This window comes from Rhinolophus ferrumequinum, chromosome 12, assembly GCF_004115265.2.
Source record: "Rhinolophus ferrumequinum isolate MPI-CBG mRhiFer1 chromosome 12, mRhiFer1_v1.p, whole genome shotgun sequence".
NCBI lineage: Eukaryota > Metazoa > Chordata > Mammalia > Chiroptera > Rhinolophidae > Rhinolophus > Rhinolophus ferrumequinum.
Window position 1 is genome coordinate 54,738,086 of NC_046295.1, and position 25,373 is coordinate 54,763,458.

General features: G+C 45.4%; 1 protein-coding gene across 1 annotated transcript in view; it reads right to left on the minus strand.

Moving 5' to 3' along the window:
• Nucleotides 1–25,373, minus strand: part of GABBR2 (gamma-aminobutyric acid type B receptor subunit 2) — a 340,052-nt gene that overhangs the window by 126,325 nt on the left and 188,354 nt on the right. The window contains exons 5-7 of the mRNA XM_033123673.1: nucleotides 21,684–21,749; nucleotides 15,645–15,845; nucleotides 3,596–3,832 (exon numbers count right to left, since the gene is read on the minus strand). Of these exons, the coding sequence (XP_032979564.1) occupies nucleotides 3,596–3,832; nucleotides 15,645–15,845; nucleotides 21,684–21,749 (504 nt within the window). The remainder of the gene's footprint in view (nucleotides 1–3,595; nucleotides 3,833–15,644; nucleotides 15,846–21,683; nucleotides 21,750–25,373) is intronic.

Sequence of the window (25,373 nt, forward strand, 5' to 3'; positions counted from 1 at the left end):
GCTATTTGAGAATCACCTGGACTGCTTCTTAATAATGCGAATTTCTTGGCCTTATTGCAAAGTCACTGTACCCTAATTTCTGGGCCAGGCCTGGGAAATCTGAATTTTTAACGAAGCCCTCTGGGACATCCTCACGCATACACAAGTTGGGGAATCTTTGCTGTAAACACACTCTGCTGAGCTGGGATTCCCAGAATTCTCTGGGCTTTTGAGATCTAAATAACCAATTCTAGCCTGACTTTCATGTTTGGCAGAAGTGTGGGTTCCAGGTGGGGAAGCATTTTGAGATTTGCAGACGGTAGAGAGGTTATAACAGGGCTAAAAATCAGAACCACGCACTCAGGGAATTCAAGGTGGGCAGGACCCCCAGGCCATCCATGCACAGGTAGGGACAGAGAATCCCGTTTCTGGGTGTTCCCTGAGACAGGTAGCCTTAAGAAGATAAAACAGAGCTGGGCCCCAAACTAAGCCAGATTCACAGGCTGGGATGTGTGGAAGAAATCTCTTCTTCAGCATGCCAAACAGGAGCCACAGGCCCAGCTCCCAGCTGAGAGTGTGCATACTGAATCAATTGAAATTGAGTCACGGATATAATTAATTTAATGTGTTTAAATGATTTTCCGTATAGTAAACATGTTGAATGAGGGTGACCCAGAATAAAATGTCTGCCTGAGAATGGAAAAATGGATACTGTGTGTGCTGTATAATGAAAACCCTTCAGCAACTAGGAAATGCTTCCATTTATGTCCACCTTCCCTTCTAATTCTTTATTTATGGCTGAACTTGGCCTTCTGTGGTCTCCTTGGACCACAGGAAACACTTTTTATTTTGTCAGAAGGCGTCCTTTTTTTCTCTGATCAAAAGAATTTTAACGAAACCTGTCTACAATCCAGAGACAAGCACCTGTTAATAGGTGACAAAGGGGATAAGGAGAAAGGGGGGAAGGTGAAGAACTGTTTCTCTGTTGCAATCTCTTTCTCAGCTAAAGGGGGACTTGTGCAAAGCGGAGGAGAAGACGGACGGACGCTGAGGGTGCCGGGGGCAGGAACAATCTGAGCGCTCTTCCCGGCTGTGCTGAATCAATGGTCTTTCTGTGAGACTTTGAAAGCTCCCTGTCCATACCTCAGATATTCATCTGCAGCACGAGCGGGTCGAATCTAAGCATCTTGAAGACCGTTTTCCGTTCTGACATGTGCTTAATTACGAGTCACAAGCCAGGGCAGGCATAAATGTGTCAAGGAATTTCCCATTAAAAAGAAACTCCTCTTCAAGCCATGGGAAGCGATTCAGTCTTATCTAACTGCTCATCTAGTAGGGATTATGAATGATGGCTTAGATGAAAAGGAGCACGGAGAAGTCATTATAAATCATCGCCAACTCAGACACATCAGGCAAAATGCCGAGTTCTCGGATTATGAGAGACGGCAAACTGCCTCCTAGATTCTGTAGCTCTCTATCCAGCCATTTCAACTTGGGGTATTATGAATTCACTTTACTAAACAAGAAGCAAAGCGTGAAAGGAAAACCTGAACGAGTGTACCCACGTGTTGAGACAGCTGTGCTGCAGTGTTACTGGTGGGACCCCAGACGAATCCCACCCCTCTCTAAGTCTCAGTCTGGATCTGTACCATGAAGAGAAAGGATCTCCGAGGTCTTTGGTGGGACTTTCAGAAGGAGGGGTCCTGGCACTGTGGGGTGGGGTGACGGGGGGCTGTGGGAAGAAGGACCTGGACAGATGGCTGGTCCTCTGTTCAAAGGAGAAGCTCCTCTATCATCCGTATGATATACCACGCACCATGTGAGATTTCATAACAAGAGGTTCTGAGGATAAAAAAAGTTTTTTTTAAACCACTCTTCTGAGGGAAGCTGTTAAATGTTCCAGTCCGAATGTCGGCTGCGCGATAACGCCCACTTTGCTGGTTCTCAAGCTCCAGTGAGCATTAGAATTACCTAAAGGATTTGTTAAACCACAGCCTGCTGGGCCCACCCCTGGAGATGCTGATTCAGTGGGTCTGGGGTGGGGCTGGAGAACTTGCATTTCTAACCAGCTCCCAGGGGTTACTAATGCTGGCCAAAGCATACTTTGAGAACAGTTGGCTTTTAAGAGAAACGGCAGTCTCCTTAGTTTGTCCCTTCAGAATTGGGCTATAGTAGATACCTTGTCAGCCTCGTCATCCTCTTTTTCAATACTGTCTGCACACAGGCACGTGTTTCTCTCTTGCTCACCACACTCCATCTGCCCAGACTGCCAGCCTCCTCTCTGCATGTCTGAGGCACAGCTCACATGCTGCCTCTTCCAAACGCCTTTCCCTGACACTTTCACCAAAGGTCACAGAAACCCCTCTGGGCTCACACAGTTGGTTTTCTCCCATGGTGCTGAACACCTCCTGTTCTCATTTGCGTCGGGGTCTGGCCCCTGCATCTGCACCACGGTCTCCAGGATAGGGAGCTCATCTTACTCACCTCGGTGCCCACACCATTGTCTACACCCCCAGTATCTGCTCAGGTACTCACACCTGCCCCACCCGACCAACAGTGCAAGCTTGAGCGTATGCACAAAGGAATATGAACATTTAATAAGAAATGCACCAATCGAGCCATCTTAGCTACCCCTCTTCACACCCTAAGAAAGACTGATTCTGTAAATGACTCTGTAAAACACAAGATACTTTAGCATTTCAAATCATACTTTAGACAAATTTTTCCTATTTCCTGGGAGCAGAGTTAATGACAAATACATCATCATAAGACACAAATAACTACCACTTATGTCCATTATGAGAAGGTAGTGTAATGCAGCAATTAAGAGCCAGACCCAATTGAAATCCCAGCTCTACCTCTGATGAGCTGTACTACTTAAATGCTCTGAGCTCCAGGCTCCTTACCTCTAATGGGGATAATAATAGTGCCTACTTCCTATGGATGGCACATGGATGCAATGAGACCATTTTAACCATAACAATAGCTAGCATTTATTGAGGGCCTAGCATTGGACCTACATTATTGAGTCGTATCTACCTAAAGTGCTTGGCACAGTATCTAGCACATAATAAGCATTCAAGAAATACTAGCCATTATTATCATTTCTGATTTCCCCACCTTCCATGCAAGATGTCTATTATCCCCATTTCCCAGATGAGAAACTTGAGGCTCAGAGCAAGTTGCTTGTTCAACACATATTAGCCGATTTTACTTTGTAATGGCTAATCTCCGTAACTATCTCACAGGGTAGGTGTTACGAAAGCTCCACGTTTAAAGAATTGAAAGTGAAGGTCCCGGATTGGAATCTGCCTTCGGGTCTAGAGCTTCTGCTGCCCACCACACCTCACCATCTGGTGAATTCCACCTGCTCTGTGTGCAGTCAACTCATTATAGCCTTTCGAATCCATGAGTCACAGAGAAGCATTTTCCCAGCGCGTCAGAGAGCACCCACCGCTCCACCTCCCGTTTCAGCAGCCCTGAAATCCTGTGGCCCACAGGACATTATTTCAACAATCTGAGAGAATGGGTCCAACGTCATAGGGTGTGTGACACAGCCCTTCTTGCCTGGTACGTCTCTAAGGGGCACTAAGGAAACAGAGCTTGGGGGACTGACCGTGACCCCGAAGAAGTTGGTCTCGTTCATGGCGTTGAGGATGATCCTGCCCAGCGTGTGGTCTGTGTAGTTGAAGTCCTGGATCCGCTGGTGCCGGCTGCTGGCGTGCAGCGTCTCCATGGCCCTCTGCAGCGTCTTGGCGATGACCCAGATGCCATCGTAGGCGTACCCATGGAACTTGCTGGGCCCCACGCCGGACCGCTTGTTGTTGTACTCTCTTTCATACTGCTGCGGAGTCTGGAAAACGAGGGGTCGGAGGACACCAAGTTACAACCAGCAGGGACATCAGGTGCCAGTGTGGAGAGCTGAGACTCTCCAAATGTCTAGGCTCTAAATGAGATAAGATGCATTATCTCATTTAAATCACACAGAAACCTCACCTGGTGGGTCCTGTTCTCACCCACATTTTATAGGTGAGGAAACTGATTCAGGAAGGTTGACTTGTCTAGGGCACCAGAGTTAGTGAGTGGCAGGCCTGAGATTTGAACCCTGCCTGTCTGGCAAGGTTAGGGTGCCGGAATAATGCACCCTAACCAGGGCTCCCCTTGATATTTGCAGGGCCTGGGGCTAGAGTACCAGTGGAGGCCCACATACCATATGTCTAAATATGTAAGTTATAGACAAGCCAATAAACTGTTCAATAAAGTATTTTCTATCTCCCCACCATAATAAATATATCTTTCTAATGATCTGAAAGGCCAAGTTTGAATTCAGAATTCTGGGGTGCCTCAGAGCTTCAGGATGGACACAGCAGCACAGGGGGAGCTGGTCTTGCCCTGCGGCCCAGCCAAGCTCAGCCCACACCACCTCCATCTTCCAGCATCAGCAGCCCCTGACCCCCGGGATACGGTTTACCCTCAAGAGGACTGACCCAGGCAAGAGGTTCCCCGGGCCTGGGAAGCGGCACCCGACAATTGGGTAGGGCAGTCAGGCCCTGGTCTAGGAGGGAGCGGGGTGCAGGTGTGGGTGGGCTGTCCCGGTGGCCTGTGGATTCTGAGCCCATGGGGTCTGAACGAGGCCCTCATAGAACACGGGCCTAGGGCAGGTCCCAGGTGCCCAGGTGTAAGGGCTGTTCTGACCCTACACCGTATCCCCTTCTCTTTCCTCTTCCATTGTATAGCAGGGTCTGTGAATAACTCAGCATTTTTTAACAAAGAATTTTTTTCTCCCATTGAACTGAATTTCAAAAAAAGTTTCATTGGTGATATTAACATTCTGATGTGGTCACAAAATGCGGAAAGTGCCTTTTTATTTCAGTCCCTGAGGATTACACGTCCAAATGAATGCCCCGGGGACGCATTAGTCTCAGCCCTCTACGGCCTTTTCTCTTCTGACCTCTGCCAGAAATGTCATCAGAGCTCACAGCTCAGTCTTTGGAAAATCCCTCTTTGGGGACACATCACAAGTAGAAACCATCGGTTCACTGTCAGTTTACACTGGGAAGGGTCCTTAGATGCACTTAGACTTGGCTCTCCCTCACACCCCTCACAGCTGGAGACACAGAGAGGTCCAGAGGTTTGCTCAAGGTCACACAGCTTGTGTTTGTGTGTATGTGCACATGTGTACAACTAGACTGGTCCCATTCCATCCCTGCTACTTTTCTCATTTTTGACTTTTGAGGGCATCATTGCTTTTTGAAAACCACCTTAAGTTGTTTGGGGCCATGTCTAGTATATAGGAGGGTGATAACGCGGAGCCATTGAAGGCTGGGTAGTCCTGTGGCTGGAGACTGAGTCTCTTGCCCTTAGCAGAGTGTGGTCACTCACGCAGGTGCCTGGGGACAGCCAAGACCCTCCCACCGTGGACCATGCAGGAGAGGAATTCTGCCTGACCAAATGTGAATGCTGGTGTCCCAGCAACAGATCTAGCTCCTTTTTTATTTCGGCTCCTGTTGAATGACTCAGGTTTTATCCCTGTTTACAGTTTTCTTCAGAAATGCATCATGTCCAGCCATCACATTCTGTTCATCAATCAAAATACACAGCAGAAACTCTCTTCAAACCAAAGGTTCTTCAAGGAGACAGCAATCTCCAGCCCAGCTCAGCCCCTTCTCACCATTCATCACACCCCTACCCGCCGAATATCGCCGTGGGCTGGCTGTCTGCAATCATCCTTCACCATTTTCCACCTCCTGGGGGAGCATGAAACGGTCCATTAGGAGGCTCTCTCTTTTCCTTAAACCTTTTGGGTCCTTCGATCACGTCAAGTTTGTTCGCACCTCAGGGCTTCTGCACTAGCTGTTTCCTCTGCCAGAAAGCTTTCCCCCTAGATCTTTGCATAATATTCTTGGCATTCAAATGTCAACCCTTGTCATTTCTCAGTGACAGCTTCCCTGACCCACCTGTTCTAAAATCCCCTCACCCCCTGTGTTCTCTATCCACTGGTTTTATCTTCTTTATTGTATGTTTCATATCTTACTATTTTCTTACTTACGTTTTTACTTGCTTATTGTCTGTTGTTCCAACTCTCTCCCCCACAACTAGAATTAAGCTCCATGGGGTCAGGGATGCTATCTGTCTTGATCACTGAGGTATTGCCAGAACCCGAAACATCACCTACAGAGACCTTTTCTATGCCCCAGTTTCTCCATCCAAAAAATGAGGAATTGGACCAAGGGATCTAGAAGTTCCCTCTCAGGAATAGAAGCAAGAGCCTGGCACCATGATAAGGAAGCAGGCCATCCTGCCTTCCAGCCCCAGCTCTGTGGTTTGTTAACTGTGACCTGGGCTTGGGTCCTTTCTCCCCAAGTCCTTCCTTGTTGGGTGGCCATGAGGATTCCATACAATGAAGCGTGCAAAGGACCCAGGCCACTGTCCAGCACATGGCAGGTGACCACAAATACCAGCCATTGCTGATAAGAGTAAAGGTGCAGGACGTGAGTCACACCTTTTAATGTTTCGTTTTAATGCATCTTTGTAATTTTTCCATCTTTTACTATTTGGCTATATTTTTCTTTGATTTTTAAAGGCAATGTGGGTCTATTTCTGGTTAATTCAGCTATTGGCTATTTTAAAAGTACTAAACATTATTTAAACGTGTATTTCTTTAATTAATTGCTCTAGGCATAAAAGAAGTGTGGCCCCTGTGACTTCTCTTTTCCTGCATTTTGCTCGGGGAGCTTTTTGTGATGCATAGCAGAGCCACCTGAGGGCTGCTGGTGTCTGCCTTTGAATCCTGTGTGTTCAACCCAAGGATTACATTCGGATGACATTTCTAGACCTCTTTCCTGTCCAGAACATTCCACTGACGCGTCCTTCAAGCTTTCTGCGACCCTGTGAAAGCAGAGATCCAGACCTGAAGTGTGATCTTACTAGGAGTTAAAGGAGTGCCATTTTTAAACTTCCTTGATATAGTGTATGGTTTTTTTTTTTTTTTTTTTTTTTTTTTGTGGGGATACTAGGGTGACCGAGATCATATTGTTTATTCAATTTGGCCTTGGGGTCAACACAAACCCCTACATATCCGTTTTACACGTGTACTTGTAAATCCATATGTTTTCCATCCCAAAAACTATTCTTCATTTTATGTAGCATAAGGGGCCAGAGGGGGATGGAGAACACTGGAAATATGACTGTTTACCTCATTTCTAGGGGCAGAGTCCTGGGAATGGGACACAGGTATAGCTAAACCTTGAAAGGTGACCTCATTCTCACTGTCCTTGCAAGAACCGAGTTGAAGTTTTTGCTACCTCCTTATATCCCAGGCCATTCATCACTTCCCAGGTGAAGCCAGCACCAGTCTCCCTTGGGAAAAACAATGACAGCAAGAAGAAATAACTGTCTGAGCAAAAGTAATAGTTGTTCTTAAAGCAGGCCTCCAATTATTTGGGGGCCGAAGAACTTCTTCCTTCCTTTGTAAAGCTGACACAGAAAGCGGATAATTACTCATTATCTGAGGTCAAGTTTATGAGATGCTAAAAGTTTCTGAGAAAATAACTTTATATCGATCATCCCAATTACGGACAGGTTTTGCTCCAGCATATTTTTGAAAGGCAGTTGTTGGAATTGGGAATGTATTTTCCCACAGAAACTATGTTATAAATAGTGGTTAGGTTCCCAGGCTAGCCCACACAAGCCTGCTACCCATAACGTGACTAAACCTTATGGGTCTGTCATCCCAACAGAACCAAGTGGAGTCCTGCTTTCTGAGAGAAAGAGAGAGAGAGAGAGAGAGACACGCCTCATGGACTGAATAGAAAAGAAGGAGAAGGACACACCCCTTTCCACATCTCTAACTGTCACCCCTGCAGCAGTAAAGCTGGCAGAGTTTCACCCTAGAATTCCTTGTGAGATGCTGGAATCATAGGGTCTAGCGTAGAGGGTACACTAGGGGATATTTAGTCTACATCCCTATTTAAAAAATCTTCTAAGATTTCAAGAATACATAAATCAGTCACCACTGATTAAGCCCCTCCTACAATCTGATTGGATCTTTTCAATAGCAACTTCCAGGTGTTGGTTGAGCTCCTTCCGAGCCTCCGCTAGTGTTGGGAAGCTCACTCTCTCTTCAGGCAGAGCCATCCACTGAAGGAATGACTGATGTCTATGGGACTATTTCTCTGGATGCAGAGTTTACATCTATCTCCCTGTAATTTATATTCAGCATGCTATGTCTTCCTGTGGAGCCACAATAAACATATCTGCTCCCTCTTATGCACAAGAGCGCTTCCAAGAGCTGAAGACAGTAGCATGCTTACCCCATCCCCAATGGACTGTTCCCCCCCACACACACTTTAAAGCCAAATAATCTCACTTCAGACCTCCATGCTGACTATGATGAAATAGCTTATATCAGACCAAAGCTCTCATGAAAAGCATTCAGGAAAGCAGAATAAAATATAAAAAGAGTTATTCAAAGGCACCAGAAAGCAACCAGGACATCCAGGACTCGAGGAGCCAAGATTCTGGAGAGAAGAAAAATACTTTGAGAAGAGTCCAACATTCTTTGCTGTTTCCCCTTGAGGCATTTGCTGATTTGTAAGGCTAGTTAGTTGCAGGAACAGGAAGCATTGGAGAAGAGCTTTCAGCAGTTCCATGGCGAGAGGAAGACAAAAACTGTAGTCCACGGCTATAAGGGCAGCAAAGACTTCTAGGTCAAGGTCTCAGAGGAAAAGGAACCACAAATAAAGTGAACCCAGTATTCAAACTGTCATTTGCACTTGACATATTTGCTGATAAGTAAGCTGCAAAACGCAAAAGGGTGAGAAGCCAAGCAAAAAGTGGTTGCTGGGGGGCTAAACAAATAAACAGAAGTGTTTGGAGTCTCATAATATCAGGAAGACAAGAGTTGGAATCCAGGGCCAGCAAACACCCCAAGATTTCAGTTGAGACCAGGAATAAAGATGAACCAAAATAGACCAGACCTTACAAAAACTAAAATCAAGCCTGGAATCATCTAAATTGTTGATTGTAGTAAGATAATCTGCCCCTATTCTAGCTGCCTGCTTGATGAGAAATACATCTTCTCTGGAGAAAGATAACACCACCTATAGCCTCTACAGCTTTTCATATCCAAGTTAATTAATCAAATTTACCAGGTATACAAGGAGATAGGACCACATAATTTTTTAAAAAGACAAAGAAGGAAAGAAGGATGAAAGGAAGGAAGAAAAGAAGGAGGGGGGGAAGGAAAGGAGAAAGGAAAGGAGAGAGAGAGGGAGAGAGGGAGGGAGGTAAAGAAGTAAAATAAGCAATAGAAACAGACCCACAGGTGATCCAAATCTTGAAGTATTAGACGTGGACTTTAAAATAGCAAGGTTTATATGCTCAAAAACATGAATTAAAAGATACAGCATATCACCAAAGAACTGGAACCAATGAAAGAAAAAAGAATAAAATGGAAATTCTAAAAATAAAAAATACAATAACTGAAATTAAGAACTCAACAGATGGATGAAGCAGCTTATTAGACACAGCAGAAAGTAGGTTAGTAAACTGGAAGAAATCTTAGTAGTAAATATTCAGACTGAAGCACAGAGAGGAGAAAAGGATAGAAAATAAAAAATTAACATAAGAGATACATGATATATGTTGCAAAAGTATAACGTATGTATAATTGGTGCCCTGGAATGTGAGGAAAGAGAAAATAGGCAAAAGTAAGACTGAAAGGGATATTATAATAGACTTTCCCCCAAACACATATCAATCCACAGATTCATGAAGTTTCTATAAAGTTCTGTGAACTCTATTCAAAATAAATCCAAAGAAAACCTCACTTCAGCATAGCATTGTAAAACTGCTGAAGGCCAAAACAAAGATAAAATCTTAAAAGGAGTTAGAGGGGGAAAAAGTATGCATTATCCTCAAAAGAACAAGGATAAGTCTGACAGCTGACTTAATAGAAACAATGGAAGCCAGAAGACAATGAAATGGCATCCTAAAGTACTGAAAGAAAATAATAGGTCATCTAGAATGTTATACCTAATTAATGTACCTCTCAAAATTCAAGGTGAAAGAAAGACATTTTCAGACAACCAAAAATGGAGAGAATTTGTCTCTAGCAAACCCACAGTAAAAGAAAGACTAAGAGGAATTATTTGGGAAGGAGGAAAATGATCATAAACAGAACAGAAATGCAGCGAGAAATGAAAAGTAGTAGAAAATGTAAATATGTGAGTAGATCTAAATTGAAAATGACATCTGGGCTAAGAAAATTAAAAAATATATATTAAAGAAGAAGAACAAAGATGAAGGGCTTACACTACCAGTTATCAGTTCTTATTATAAAGCTTTAATTATTAAGACAGTGTGGTATTGATTAAGGGATAGGCAAATAGACCAATGAAAGAAACTAGAAAGTCTAGAAGCAGATCCACACTATATACAGCCATTTAATTCATGACAAAGGTGACGCTGTAGCATAGGGAATGAGGAAGATAATGAACTTTTCAATAAGGGGTCCCAAATCAATTGGTTATCCATATTGAAAAAATTAATCTTAATCTTACCTCAGACCATACATAAAATCAATTCCATGTGGATTCTGTATCTAAATGTGAAAGGTAAAACATAACTTCTAAAAGACAAGATCGGAAAATATATTCATGAGCTTGGGTGGGCAAAGATGCTTAAACAGGACACAAATATACTAATCATAAGGAAAACTAATAAACTGAACGGCATTAGAATTAAGAATGTCTGTTCATCAAAATACATCATTAAGAATGAAAAGATAAGGTACAGAATATGAGAAGATATAAGTAATACGTATAACCATCCAACAATTAATGTCCAGAATATAAAGCAAATTTTTACAAATCAATGACAAAGAGGCAGAGAATCTGAGTAAAAGACTTCAATAGGTAATTTATAAACGAGGATATCAAAATGGCTAATGAAAATATGAAAAGATGCCCAACTTCATTAGTCATCAAGAAATGCAAATTAAAACTAAAATGAGGCAGAGACACTGCTACACACCCATTAGATATGCTAAAATAAAAAAGCTGACAATACCAAATGTTGGTGAGCATGTGAATCAAATAAAATTCTTAATCACTGCAGGGAAAAATTGGTGCAACCACTTTAGAAACCGGTTTGGCAGAGTCTACTAAAGCTGAATATAAGCATACCTTATGACTCAGAAATGCTACCCCTAAGTATGTACCCAATACTAATCTGAACATATATTCACTGAAGAAACCTGGCCAGAATCGCAAATGCTCACCATAGAAATAAACCTAACAGGGACTTTGAAAAGTGAAAGCTGACACTGGAAATCACCAATGTCACAGAGTCTCTTGGTGGGAATAGAGTGGTGATAGGGAACCTCAATGGCCCAGAGGCTGTCTTTGGGGGGTTCCAGAAGATTGAGCTCTGTGCATGCTTGGGGAAGCCTGAAGGTCTGCGCTTGTTCCATCAGAAATTCCATTAGAAATTCCACTGGGAAGGGACTGATGAATGCACTCTGGAGGAAGATCATGACCTTGTTAGTCCTCCTACCAGAAATCTCCTGGGTGCCAAAGAGCAAGCTGGGGATGGCTTGATGCTGGAGACAGGCATATGGAAGAGGGAACCTTGGAGAATGCATTCCAAGAGGAAGACTGTTTCCACCTGATTCTGCAACTTTCTCTCTCAGGAGTCACCTTCATCCTGGAGATTCCAGGGTTTAACATTATAATCATGTCATATAACTTGCTGTAATAACCCAATCCCACACTTACACAGAGTCTGAGAACTTAGCTGTGAAAGGACCTTAGGAGTTATATCGCCCAAATCTCTCGTTTTCAGTTGAGGAAACTGAGGCCCAGGGAGGTAGAGTGAATAGTTCAGGTGGCAGATTAATTGGTGGGAATGAACAAATTTGTGCAGATCTCCTGATTACCAGACCCGTGGGCCCTGTTATGCCACTTACTAACAGGGGCCTGCTGAGATGTCACAAAAGGGCTGATGTGGATGCATTCTGTTCCTAAGCTTGTCTCAAGTCTAGAGGGACAGCATGGTAGACGGGAAGGGGCACTGAGTGGGGAATTGGCAGTCCTGGCTTCAAGTCCTGGGTCTCTTCCTGACCTTCTGGGTGACTATCAGTTTCCTGGAGCTGCCATTACAAATTTCCATAAACCAGGTGGCTTAAAACAACAGAAACTGTCTACGGCCATACCACCCTGAACGCACCCAATCTCAGAAGCTAAGCAGGGTCAGGCCTGGTTAGTACTTGGAATGGGAGAACTCTATTCTCTCACAGTTCTGGAGACCAGAAGTCCAAAACTAAGGTGTTGGCAGGGTTGGTTCCCTCTGGAGGCTCTGAGGGAGAATCCATCCCATGCCTCTCTCCTAGCTCCTGGTGGCTGCCAGCCATCCTTGGCACTTCTTGTCTTGGAGACACCATCACTTCAATCTCTGCCTCTGTCTTCACGTGACCTTATCCATGTGGCAAGTCTCCCTCTGACTTTCTCTTATAACGACACTTGTCATTGGACTTAGGACCTACCCAGGTAATCAAAGATAATCTCATCTCAAGATGCTTAATTATATCTGTGAAGAGCCTTTTTCCAAATAAGGTCATATTCACAGGTTCCAAGAGTTAGGATGTGGACATATCTTTTTAGGGGTCATTATTCAACCCACTCCAGGGACCTTGGGGGTGTCCTTTCTGCCCTTTAGCTTCCCTGCATGTAAATAGTGAGGATGGCATGAGCCCGTTGACTTGGGATGGCTCTATGAGTGTTTACTTGTCGTCATGGACACTGATGGACCCCCAAATGCAGGCATCAACCCAGCAGCCTGTGCCATGCTGACCCCGGTCTCCAGCAGTCATGTAAAACGCAAATTCAAATTCAAGAAACATTTCTCAACTCTCTAGAACTTCCTTTGGCCATAGACTTTTGAAGGCTGACTGGGGAAGTTGGCCTGTGGTCAGACCACAAATACGAATGCTTTACTAACTCTGGGCCCTACCCGCTGGGGAGGGAGCATTCAACAAGATCATGTGTGGAGGATGGGCCCAGCGTGGGAAGGGGCTTGACAGATACAACTTGTGCAGGGTCAGGACCAGGGGCAGGCGAGCGAGGTGTTCTCTTCCAGTACAGAATTTAAGAGGGAGCCACAACCCTCAGTAATCCATACTAATAGTACTTGCATAAATCAAAACTAATGTGAAAACAATCCACGCTTAATGAAATATCAAAACGTTAAATAAAGACAAGATCTGATCCTGTAATTGTGTGACTCGTGTCACCTCGCTCACCCTAATCCCAGTCCTGATGACCTTGTTTTTATTTAAACTTTTGATATTTTGTTCATCATGGACTTGTTTTGCATTCATTTTGAATATTAAAGATATTGCATGAAAAAATTTTTTCATCTTGATGACTGAGGTTTTTGGCACCCCCTTAGATGTTGCCCTTAGTCCCAGCGGTGGGCCTGTGAGTTACAACTGGAGGGATGGGTTGTTTAGTTTGGACAAGGTCACTACCCACAGGGCCTATGTGGGCCCAGGGCGATCAGTGGGGGTGAGTAAGTGAGAAGTAGTGAGTCCTGTGCTACTGGTAGGACCTGAGAGTCTGAGAGGCGTCTGGTCTAAATGATCTCTAGGAGAGACCTGAGGCCCCTGAGTGCAAGAGGCAAAAAGGCTACAGATGTCCCCGGGTGGCTTCCATCGTCTTACAACATTGGGGTAATGTAAGAGAGGCTGCCTCTTCCCTCAAAGACTGTGGGGACAGGGACCCGTCTGCTGAAATGTTGGAAGCTGCTCGAGCCTGAAGCCTGCCTCTGCTCCGATGGCGTTGCTGCATCCTGGGAGGCCCACGAGGAGGTCACCACGCTGTGGGGTACAGCTCCAGGAATAGCACCAGGTGTCCCATTCACGGGCACAACAATAGGGCTTAGCCCAGCCTCCTCATTAGGCCCCTCCACCGCCAAAAAAGTCAAAAATTAAAAATGAAAGTCAGTGACCTAGGAGATTGTGTTGTTAGAAAGTGAAAACGTTTCTTCCAAAAAACACTGCCAAAAAATGACCTTCCCAAAAAGCATTCCTGTGCACAGCTCACCTCCGTGCATGACTTGCCCGCCCTGGGTCACATCCGTACTCTTTAGGATGACATTTGAGGTCCTTCTCTTGGCTCCCTCATCCCCACTTAGCTTCACAGGTCTCTGATGTAACCATGCACGTCTTTGGTCTTCTATAAGTCTCTCTGTTTAATTATTATACTGTCTTCTTGCATTAAGTTTTTTCCCTTAGTCTTTGTGTTTTCCTAAAATTTTATGCTATTTTTAGATTAAAGTATAGGGTATCCCTGGACCAAGGATCTTCTAATAAACTGCAAACTTTGACACTTCTAATCATAACACTTACTGAAATATGAGTTGTTTCTACTCATTATTCAGCATCTCAAAACCTTTTCATATACTCATTGATTTTGGTATAAAAATATTTCTTTCAACCTTTTCTAACCAGTGTTTTTCTAGGATCTCTCAGATGCCAGCATGGTCTAAAGAGTTGTTTACAAAATGTGTCCTAATGATTTGCCACTTTTTGAAAAATCAATACATCATTCTTGTTGAGTTGGCTCCAATTGAGATTAAATAATGGATAAAAATAATGCATATATATATATACACATATATATGTATATTTTAACTTTACATAAAATTTATTCTTTAAAGGAAATTGGGTCTGTAAGAACGCTGCAGTTGAGTGGAGAATTGAACAATCTGAGCTCTGAAAGACAGAATAGAAGTATGTCGCCGCTGTACTGAATTTGGGCTGGTAGTTAAAATTGAGAAATGGATGTGCCATCTTCAGCCAGGCTGCCATCACCTGATTCTTGCTAACACTCACACTGATAGAGAACAGAGTATGTACTTTTGAAATACTTTTCCATATGCCACGTTGTGTGGCTCTCTCACAGCCCTACCGATATAAGCAGGGCAGGGGTTAGTAACGCCTAGTGAGAACATGTGGTGGCCCCAAGGACCTAAACATCCTGCCTAGGTCCTCCTCCCAGTCATGACAGTACTGAGGTACCAGGCGCCATGGTAGCCATCAGTCCTCCTTTTAACCCCAGAGGAGGGTATTTTTACCACGATTATACAGAAGAGGAAACAATGGCTTGGAGAACTGAAGCTCAAGGTCCCACAGCTGGTAAATGGCAAAAGTGGGGTTCAAACTAGTCTGGCTGGTCTACAGCACATGTTTCCCCAAGTCTACTTGAGGGGGGCTTTCTTCTCCGGGTTGACAGGAGCATCAGTAAGACAGAAATGACATTCCAGGTCTGAGGGTTACAGGATGAAACCATAGTAGAGCCTGAGAGGCAATGTTTATAGTTGGTACTACAAAAGTCATGACTCTACCCCTTATATGTTCACTGTGTTATGAGCTTACAAAACACCCTTACCTCATTTGATTCCCACAGTTTCCTAGAGGGGTATTTCCTAGAGTGTTGGCTATCCCAATTTAATGGATAAGTGAAGCTCAGAGAGGTTAAGTGATTTGCTCAAAGACACACAGCAAAAGCCAGAACAAGATCTGGGCATTTTTTGCCAACATAATCAGATAGGATGATGAAAGAAGATGGGCCTGGAGGCTGAGACAGACAAATCAAGGTACTGACCTTTCCTGAGATGGTCTTGATCTGCTTGGAGCTCAGGGGTTCAAAGTCCACACCGATGTAGCCCTCCATGGCAGCAAGCAGATTCCTCCGGGGACAACGGGATGAGTTGGCTTCTATATGCACCTGCTCCCACCAGGAAGGCTCATACCAGCCTGGAATGATCCACTGGTATTTGCTACCATACATGTTCTGCTCATATGCCTGCAACAGATGGGTTGACCATAAAGGAACCAAGAGTCAAACATTTGTTCAAGGTTTTGTGCCCTGTGAGAGAAGTGTGTATATGTGTGTATGGGGGTGGGAGGGAGAGGGACTCAGGCTTCCTCTTACCAGAGGCTTTATTAATTTTTCTATTGTTTGGTGCCCTCCTTGTTATCTCTCAAGGGATCCAAGGGGGTTTATGGGAAACTTGTATAACAAAACAGTAAACATTAAGACATAAGGGCCTAGGTAAATATACATTATAATATGTTTACTAGAGGGAAAGGGAACAAAACATAGAGAAGTCAACCAAAGTTTCCAACACTATGCACAATAGGCTGTATATTTCATCATGAACTTCCTGGCTACACAAGAGAAAAGGGCAACGAGATTATTTACATAGCTGTCATTATCAATAAGGAGAAAACAGACCAGTTCTTCAAGGAAACAAAATGTTTTCTAGGCTTTAACCCTACCCAAAATAAATAAATAAATAAAAGGAGGACACTGTCATATGTCAAATTAGCCAGCATGGTATCAACAGCATCCTACAACAGACAGATTTCATAAGGCTATTTTTTGTATAGATCTTTACTAAAAGCTGAGATCATAATTTTAAAACACAACCCAGGGAGAGCAATTCTGCAAGGGGGCAAGAAAATTTAATCTAAGTATGTAGTTTATATAAGGTGCCACTTGGCAAAGTGACCAGTTTCTCTGAATCTTTCCCAAAATATGGTGTACATAAATCCTAAAAAATGTCCCGTACATCTGTATGTCTTACATGAATCTTATTTGATTGTCATTCATGGTCATCCTGTGAGGTGGCCAGGACAGAGTTTATTAGCCTCATTTTAGAGATGAGGAAACTAAAAATCAGTGAGGGAAAGTCACTTTTCTAAGGTTACACAGCCAGGGAGAAAAGTCAGGCTGGAACCCAGGTCTGCTGACTCTCATGCTGCAAAACCACACTGCCTGCCTCCCGCTTAAACAAAACATCATCAGACTGTTCTACTGCATCTCTGTTTGGCTTTAGATCTAATTGTGCTGGTTCGATATCAGGAAAAGCATGCTTTGTGATAGCTTAGATGCACCCAGAAAATCTCACTTTATAGGAATGTCATGTTCCCTCAAAACTGGGTCCAGAACGAAGCTTCTAAGTCGTAGATTCAAGGTCCATCTTTTGAAATTCCCCTCTATTCTTAGCAAAAGAAACGTAAACAAAATTTTTTGGAAGCTTTTTCAATCTTAAAAGGTTGAGGCAAGAAGATAGCCCTATTTATTAGGAAAGTATGTTAAATAAGGGTCAACAGATACAGAGTGAGGACCTGAGGAGGTCTTCTGGTCAGACACAAAGGCAGATTTGCATTACTCTCTGAGGACAGAGACCATGTGATAATTTAGAGGCAGCACTGAGCAGGGAGCCAGGAGCCAAGCCTCAGGGATCGGCTGGGACAGCTCTTTGACCTGCTACTGTCCCATTAGGAGTTGTTCCTTGTGGATGAATTGTCCAGAAAACAGAAGCTCAGTCCATTGGAGTGACAACACATTTTGTTTAGAACAGGAGTCAATTTTGATGAAGATAAAAACGTGTTTACTGATCTTCTGGGGGGAAAAAAAGATGATAGTCAAGCAGCCCTAGATTCTGTGCCACACACCAGCTGGGTAACGAGCACACAACCCTTTGGGCCTTGCATTTCTCATCTAGAGACTGTGGAAAGCAAAGCCCATTTCACTGGGTTGGCGTAAGAATGAAATGAAATAATATGGATACCACGCCCGCCCGACACTACATTCAAGAACACTTCAGCAGCTCCTTCTTGCCCCCTTCTTCTTTGGGTCACGCATAATTTCATTCTGAACATCAGTCACCATTATGGGCCATGCACAGTGATACTCTTGGGCGTGGAGGAGACTGGCCCACCAAATGGCCCCAGACTGCTGTACTTGGAGCTTTAGATCCACTTCTTATGGCTTTGTCTCCTTTCTAGCTGTCAGGTCTAGAAAATCATGTTTTAGGGTCATCTAGTCCCTCTCCTCATTCTGAATTTGCTTTTAGACTGCTATGGGCTTGGAAAACAGAGAGCCTGGATTGTTCAACATATGTGGAGAGGAAAAGCAAACAGGTATTGAATGAGGGTCTAAAAGGTTCTCCTGCAAGGGAGCGTAGACTGGGCTTAAATATATCATCCACTGTCTAAAGCAACTGCAGGGAAGCTCTTGGGCATCCATTCTAGTATTGCTACATTTGAAAGAACTGAGGTTGTTAGACATGTGGGCTCCACGTAGCTGCTGGCATGCTTGGCTGTCGGCTTTGCCAGATTGGGAGTTCCTGGAGGGTGGTGTCGGCTTCTCCCAGGATCCTTAGAGCAGAGTGCCAGGTGTACAGAGGGCACGCAATCAATGGTTGTGAAGTGACTGAATGAACACATTTCCCGTTTCCTTGGCCACCTTGGTTGTCATTTCTCTGCCTCTCACAGGAATGTGGTCTCAGGACCTTTGGCCTCCAAATGAGCCCTGCCACATGGTGGTGGGCTGTCCTAAGCTCAGCTTCTTCAGTCCCATGAATCGCTCTGGTTCTTATTAGCTGTAGACAGGGAACCATGATGTGAACATTTTTTTTTAATTCCATTTTCTCTCTTTATGAAGTTCTGTTTTGCCTCTTCCCCTCCCCATGCAAGAGGGACATTGCCCTTTTATATTATAGTTCACCACAGTAGGGCAAGAAACTCTCCCATCAGTAAAGCAGTTAACAGTTGGGATGACGATCTTCCACTGGTGGCCTTCTGTAAGCCGCTCGACAACCCCAGGAGGCAGACGGGGCAGGGAGCATTGCTTCCATTTGAGAGGTGAGGCAGCCAGAGACCAGAGATGGAAAGTGACCTACCTGAGGTCACAGAGCTGGCAGAGCTAAAACCAGAACCCAGGTCAGAGTGCTGGAGAGTTTAGACCACCGAGGAGGGTGGAGAAGACAAAAGCAGCAAGCCATGCTCATACCGTGCTAGAGCCAAAATGAACATTTTGCCACCGGACTATAAATAGGCCTTGCATTTGCTGGAGTCTGCTCTCCCACTGGGTGGCAGTTCCAATCTCAAGAACACAGCAACGTGCGGCAACGTTTGCACTGCGGCATTTGGATGGCAGGGACGCGGATGTTTCCAAGCCAGTTTGTGCTCTGACACGCACAGGCAGGAAGGCTCTCTCCGTGGGTCTCTGCTCTGAGGGGCCCTGCCTCCATCACATGCCTGAGTCTTGATCCAGCGAGGTGACCGTGAACAGACTCCTTAGGACCTTCCAGACCTGCCAGAAGAACTCCTTCCTAATCAGGTAAGACTGAAAGTCCTGGAGGGCAGATCCATCTGAGGGTCTGACACGTGGAACAAATACCCAACCCAGACCTCTGAGAATCTCCTCCATGAACGAAGCAGACAGCAAAGACTCTAAGAGAAGACTCATCTCAAAATACCAAAATCCAACAAGAGGAAGAAATGAAGTGGGATGATAAGGTAGGATGGTGTCCCATGCCGTATGGAAGGCAGGCAGCCGGGCTTTGGGTCGAGAGGAACTCAGCCACACCGTCTGTGCTGAAGTAGAAACCACGGCTGGAAATGCCACTCAAAAATCATCCCAGCGCGTGGCAGGGAGGGAAATCACAGGCACGCCTCAGCTTGGGTTTGGCTTGAATCAGAACACAAGGTTTGCCTACATTCTTGCAAACAGGAGGTGGCCAGTGCCCGGTGTGGCTTCGTTATGGATCATTTTTATTAATTTATTTTTCCTGGAATTATTACCCACCATGTGCCAGCTGCTTGCAAGGCCTTGGGGAAATGGTGGGTGGGGGGAGGGAGGAACCCAGCTTCTTCCCCAAAAGAGATCATGTCCTCCAAGTTGGAGCCCTTTAAGAAATGGGCCATTCCTGGACCTTAGGTGGTAATGTGCAAGGGCGTATGAGTTTTGAAGTAAAATGCATTAAATCAATTTGTTCCATTTTGTCAATTTTTCTCATGTTCCTTCTTAGATTTTTATATGGAGAGACCGGTTGTTACCCTTAACTGATACACCGGATGCTTAATACAACCTTGTAAAGTCCATCAGTTAGTAAACTCATCAGCCCAGTGGTGGTCTATTCCATCTTCAGACACCTGAGACCTTCCATGAACAAACCAAAAAAAGATCACTGACATTTACTGAGGGCTCTCTGTACATCAGACACTGTGCAAAGTGTTTTTGCTCATTTAATCTACACAACAATCCTATGAGACAGGTATTATTATCATCCCCACTTTACAGATGAGAAAACTGAGGCTCAGAAAGTGTCAACAAGCCCAAATCAGCAACTAAGCAGAAGAGCAGGGGCGCAAGCTCAAGCAGACAGATTCCTGAGCTCTCAGCTCCACCTAGCATCTCCTGAAATGTCAGCCTCATAGCTTCTCGGTCCTCCCTGGTAAATTGAGAGATGATCAGGCAGTTTTTACCGCTCCTGGGCCTTCAGGATGAAATACCCTGTGCGACGGTGGCTTGCAGTTACTGCCCTCTCCTCATTCAGTTCCTGCATCTCTCCGGAAATGATGAACCAGGAGCAGAGCAGGACACCCCAGGCAGAGAGCAGAAGGGCTACCCACCCCGGGTACGGACACACAGCCCTGAGGTCACCTCAGCTCCCTGGCAGCCGTGCTCACACAGGTGACTCAGTAACCTTGAAGTCAACCAAGACCCCAACGTCTCTTTTGCTCTCAACACACAGCTATGCCTCCACGACCTTCAACTAGGCGGCTGGATTTGTCCTAATATAAACTTCTCTTAGGACTATTAGATTTACTCTTCTTGGAATTATTCAAACATTACAGCCTGTTACGGTTCTTTGTACCCTGACTCCGACATCCAACATATATTAAACTCCTAAAATTCCTACCAGTCTACTTTTAATAATTTCGTCCAAGTTACTGACAAAAGTTCAAAGAGAACAGAGGCCTGTGGCCCATCACCTGAGACTACACCCCGAATAACCTCAGTTTAAGAGGAAGAGCTTATTGGGTAGGCGAAGACTCACATAACCAGGTTCTCATTCTGTTGACATTTCTCCTAACCCAGGGTGGAAGAGGGGAGCCAGGGAACCAAAATGGAGACTTAGTTCCTGTGTCAGAACTCTTATACCTATGTAGGTTAGAACATCATATGAAAAAAAAAAAGAATTAGATTGAGAATCAAGATTGGGAATGGAATCTTGGCTCTGCCATGAATTACCTGAGGGCTTTTGGAAAGCCCCTTTACCTCCTGGGTGTTCTATTTTCTCATCTGTAAAATGGGATAATGATAGTTGCTTCACATGGTTATTGAAAAGATTAAATGAGATAAGGTATTAAAAAAAAAAGTACTTTGTCACCTGTCACACACCAGACAATTGCAAAGGATTCAGGAGTAGATACTGAATACTTGACAGATGTTCTACACCTAAGACAGGGCAGGGAGGGGTGTGAGGCACCTCAGTCTTGCCCGGGTATCTGCTGTCGCCCTCTGCGCAGTGCAAATAGCAAGCCTCCATCAAGCATGGCTGAGACAAGGGGACTTGGAATTAGCAGACAGGGCTTAGACAACAGGTTAGACAGTGGATTTGATAAACTGAGGTCCCTGGTTCCCCCTACGACTACATAGTTTTGAGCCCTGAGGCTTTAGCTCCCTGTAAAGAAGAAAGAGCAGCGAGAATAACACTTGTGCATCCAACAACCCCAACTCCAGTCCTAGGACCTCACTCACAGACCAGCCGGTGAGAATGAGTCCGAGAAAAGGCTTCGTGAACTTCCCCAAAGACACAAATGAGAGGATCAGAGTTTTACTTACACAACAGAACACTTTTGCTGCCATATGCTGGTCAAACTGGCCAAGGATGATCCTCACATCATTGCCCTGTGGACAGAAGGACACACACGTGAAGGTGAATGGATGATCGGCACATCCCTGGGGGCAGAGAACATTCGTGCGACCCAGGCTCCCCAGCCAAGAGCTCTGCCTGAGCAGCAGGCAGGGCAACCCCTCATCCCCAGCCCAGCCCAGCCTGGATTCCCTGGCCCTCTCTGGGGCCAGCTTTCCCTTGGCTCCTGCTGCCAGCCCTCCCTGGTCTCAAGCACAGGCTGTGGCACAAGTTGGCACAGGCTGGATGCTAAAGCCGATAGCTCTAAGGGGCCTCTCGCCTACTCTCCTCCAAGGGCAGGTGAACTCTGCCAGGCGCACAGTGTCTAATCTTCCTCACTCTACATGTAGGGGAACTGAGGCCAGAGGAAAGAAGGGAGCTTCCTAGGTTCCCAGGATGGTGTCTGCAGAAACGAGATCCAACCCTCACCTTATTCTAGACTTTTCTACCTTCCTGGAGCCCACATACCTTACCAATTAAGTTTCAGAGTCTCTTTCAGTTCTGAGTTTTGTTCAAATCTCAGCTCTAACAACAAGGGTGGCCTCAGGCAGCTCCTTTTCCCCTCATAGCCTTAATTTCTTCATCTGCAAACTGGGAATAATGGTGATACTTACCTTACAGGGTTGCTAGGACACTAGATGAGATAATACTTATAAAGCGCTTAACACAGTTTCTGGCATATGGTGGATGCCCGGTAAGTGGTAGCTAGTATTAATATTTTATAACCTTCCCCCGGCCCATCTTTATTTCAAGGAAAAATCTATATCCAAAATTTCTATAAATGGTTATTTATTACCTTATTATCTCAATGTGGTTAATAGGTGCATGTTTACAGCTGCTCCTGTGACTCATGTATTCATTCAACAAACACTTATTCAGTGTCTGTCTGAGGCTCCCTCCCCGGTCAGGGTAAGGGGCTCTTCGTAGCTTTCTTGGGGGGTGGGGATCCAGGCTGTGCCCTACCCCCTAGAGAACAGACTGGAGGAGGAAGTGCTGGGCAGCCACCCAGCTAGGCCCTGGCCTGCACCCTGTCCCTCCTCCCCCGTCACTTCCTGCCCTCTGCAGTGAGGCTTAGCCTTGCAGGTGGTGCTACCTTCCCTCCATTCATCCTGTCCTCTCCAACAGGCTTCAGGGCCCTTTGATGCATAAAGAAGAGAAACATGCTTTTAAAGATCAGTTTTTAGCATCTTTCAAAATTGGAAAGTGCTGACTGGGAGGCCATTTTACTCATCATGTACTTGAGCAAAATAAAAAAGGCTTGGATTCTAAAATCATCCTTCGTTTGCAAGCAAGAATGGAAAGAAGAAAAAAATAAACCTTGCTCTGAAAGGACTTTAAAAGATCATTAACAGAGCAGTTGAAGCAAGGCAAGCCTTTGTCACCACCATGTCTGCAAAGCTGTAAAAAGTTTTAAGCTGCTTCTGTTCTGTGGACATGCTCCCAGGCACATTCCAGGGTCTTTCAGCTAGGTTGTTGACGTCTTTCAGCATTTCTTGCTGCTAAGAGCATCCATCCATCCATCCATCCATCCATCCATCCATCCATCCAACATTTATGGAACATCTACTTTGTGCCAAGCCCTGTGTTGTTAAACATAATAGAGTAGAAACCACTTATTAGATTTTGCAGTCAGAGACCTCAGTTCAAATCCCAGCTCCACCACGGACCAGCTGTATGACCGTGGGTCTTACTTTCCTGGAGCCTCAATTTCCTCATCTCTGAAAGAGGAATAATGCTAGCTACCTTGCAGGTGGCTGCAGGATTCATGATAAGGAACCCCACCTGTTGGCTTCCATAATGCTTTCTCCCGGTTCCCTCCTACCTCCTGGTCACTCCTGCTCAGAATCAGTGCCTCATCTTTCTGTCCATCCCATCCCAACCATCCACATAGTTCTGCCCTCATCACTCTCCCCGGGCAACCTCATTCATGACCCCAGCCACAACTCCCCTCTGCGTGTGGTGGACTCCAAAACCTCTCTCCCCAAGCCTAGAATTTTCTCCAGCCGCCCACTGGATACCTCTGCTTAGATCGTCCCAGGTGCCTCAAGCTCAGCATGTCCCAAACTGAACTCATCAGCTTTCCCAACAAGCCCCTTCCTCCTCTTGTGTTGACAATGGTGTCGCCAACCTCCCATTGCCCCAGGTGGGAAACTTGAGAGTCACCTTAGGTTCACTCCTCTCCTTCATCCAAGCCATAGGCGGGGCTGTTGGTTCTGTCTGCTCCTAGCTCCCAAATCATCCCTGTCCCTCCGGCCCCACTGCCCTGGAGTTAGCCATCATCATTGCCGACTGGGTGAATCACAGCAACCTCCCACCTGGATCCCTACCTTTAGTTCTGTCCCACTCACCCCAGTCTCTACAGAGCAGATAAGGGATCATTCTAAGATTCAAATGTGATCATGTAAAATCTTTCCATGGCTCCCTGAACTTTACATATCAAACTTTGAGCTCCTTAGTAGAGCATTCAAGATTCTTTATCAACAGACGCCTGCCTACGTCTCAATCACTGCTCACTAGTCCTCACTACTTCTCCACGGCAGCGAGAATGAACGATGTGCAGTTCTCTATTTGTTCATTTGTTCGTTCATTCATTCATGCGTGTTCTCACTCCATCCGTTTCTTTCTGCAGGCTCATCCATCCAGAATGCCCTCCCCTCCCAGCCCACTCATTCTGCAGGGATAGTTGCTACTCGCCCTCAATACATTAGTTCAGGCAACCCTACTTTGAGAGGTCATCTCTGTCCCATCAGGCTTGGTGGCCATTTGTTCCTCTGTGGGCCCAGAGCACTCTGTACATCCCTCTATCATGGCACACGTCCACTCATCTGTCTTTCTTCCCCACTGGACTGACGGTAACTTGATTCATCTCTGGGTCCCCATCTCTCAGCACTGGGCATAGCACATATATCAGTAAACAGGTACTGACTGCATGATGAAGTGAATGAATGCTGTGTGAAGCACCAAACACAAAGCCACACTGTTTATTCAGTAGCTGGTATCATCACTGCATTAATGTCCTGCTAGCCTAGTGCCTAAGCACTGACTCAGCTCACCACGTCCATTTCTTGAATGGACCCACATCTTCATGGCTGACCACTTGGTGACAGATAACTAACCAGTTCTGCCATTTGTGGACCATTTAGTGTCCCTGTTGCCTTGACAACCAAGTTGCATGGACCACTTGGCCAGTGTTCCCAGACTGCTAGGATTGTATGGGGCCCAAGGAATCACCGATCTAATCAACCCCTTCCCAGAGAAGCTAAAGGCTTTCCCTAAGATTGCACAGCACCCCAGAACCGGTGTTCTCCCCTTGGTCCCCCCGACCATCAGACGGCCCTGCAGAAAGAATCTATCCAGAACCAGGTTGTGTCTGATGCGGGGAACTATTCAAACCCATTCTGATTCTAGATGGTGAGTAAGAGAGGGCAAAATGCTGCCGAGTCTGGGAAGGAAGAGGATGAGCCAGGACCCAGTACAGCTGGAGCCTGGAATCCCGGGATCAGGGAGAAGACAAAGGGAGATGGGAGTGGACTGGGAGCCTTAGAGGGGGCCTGGAGAGCAGTACAGAGAGCCTGAAGTGCTTCTCAGAGTGGAGGATGTGCATCCCTGGGGCGTGGAGT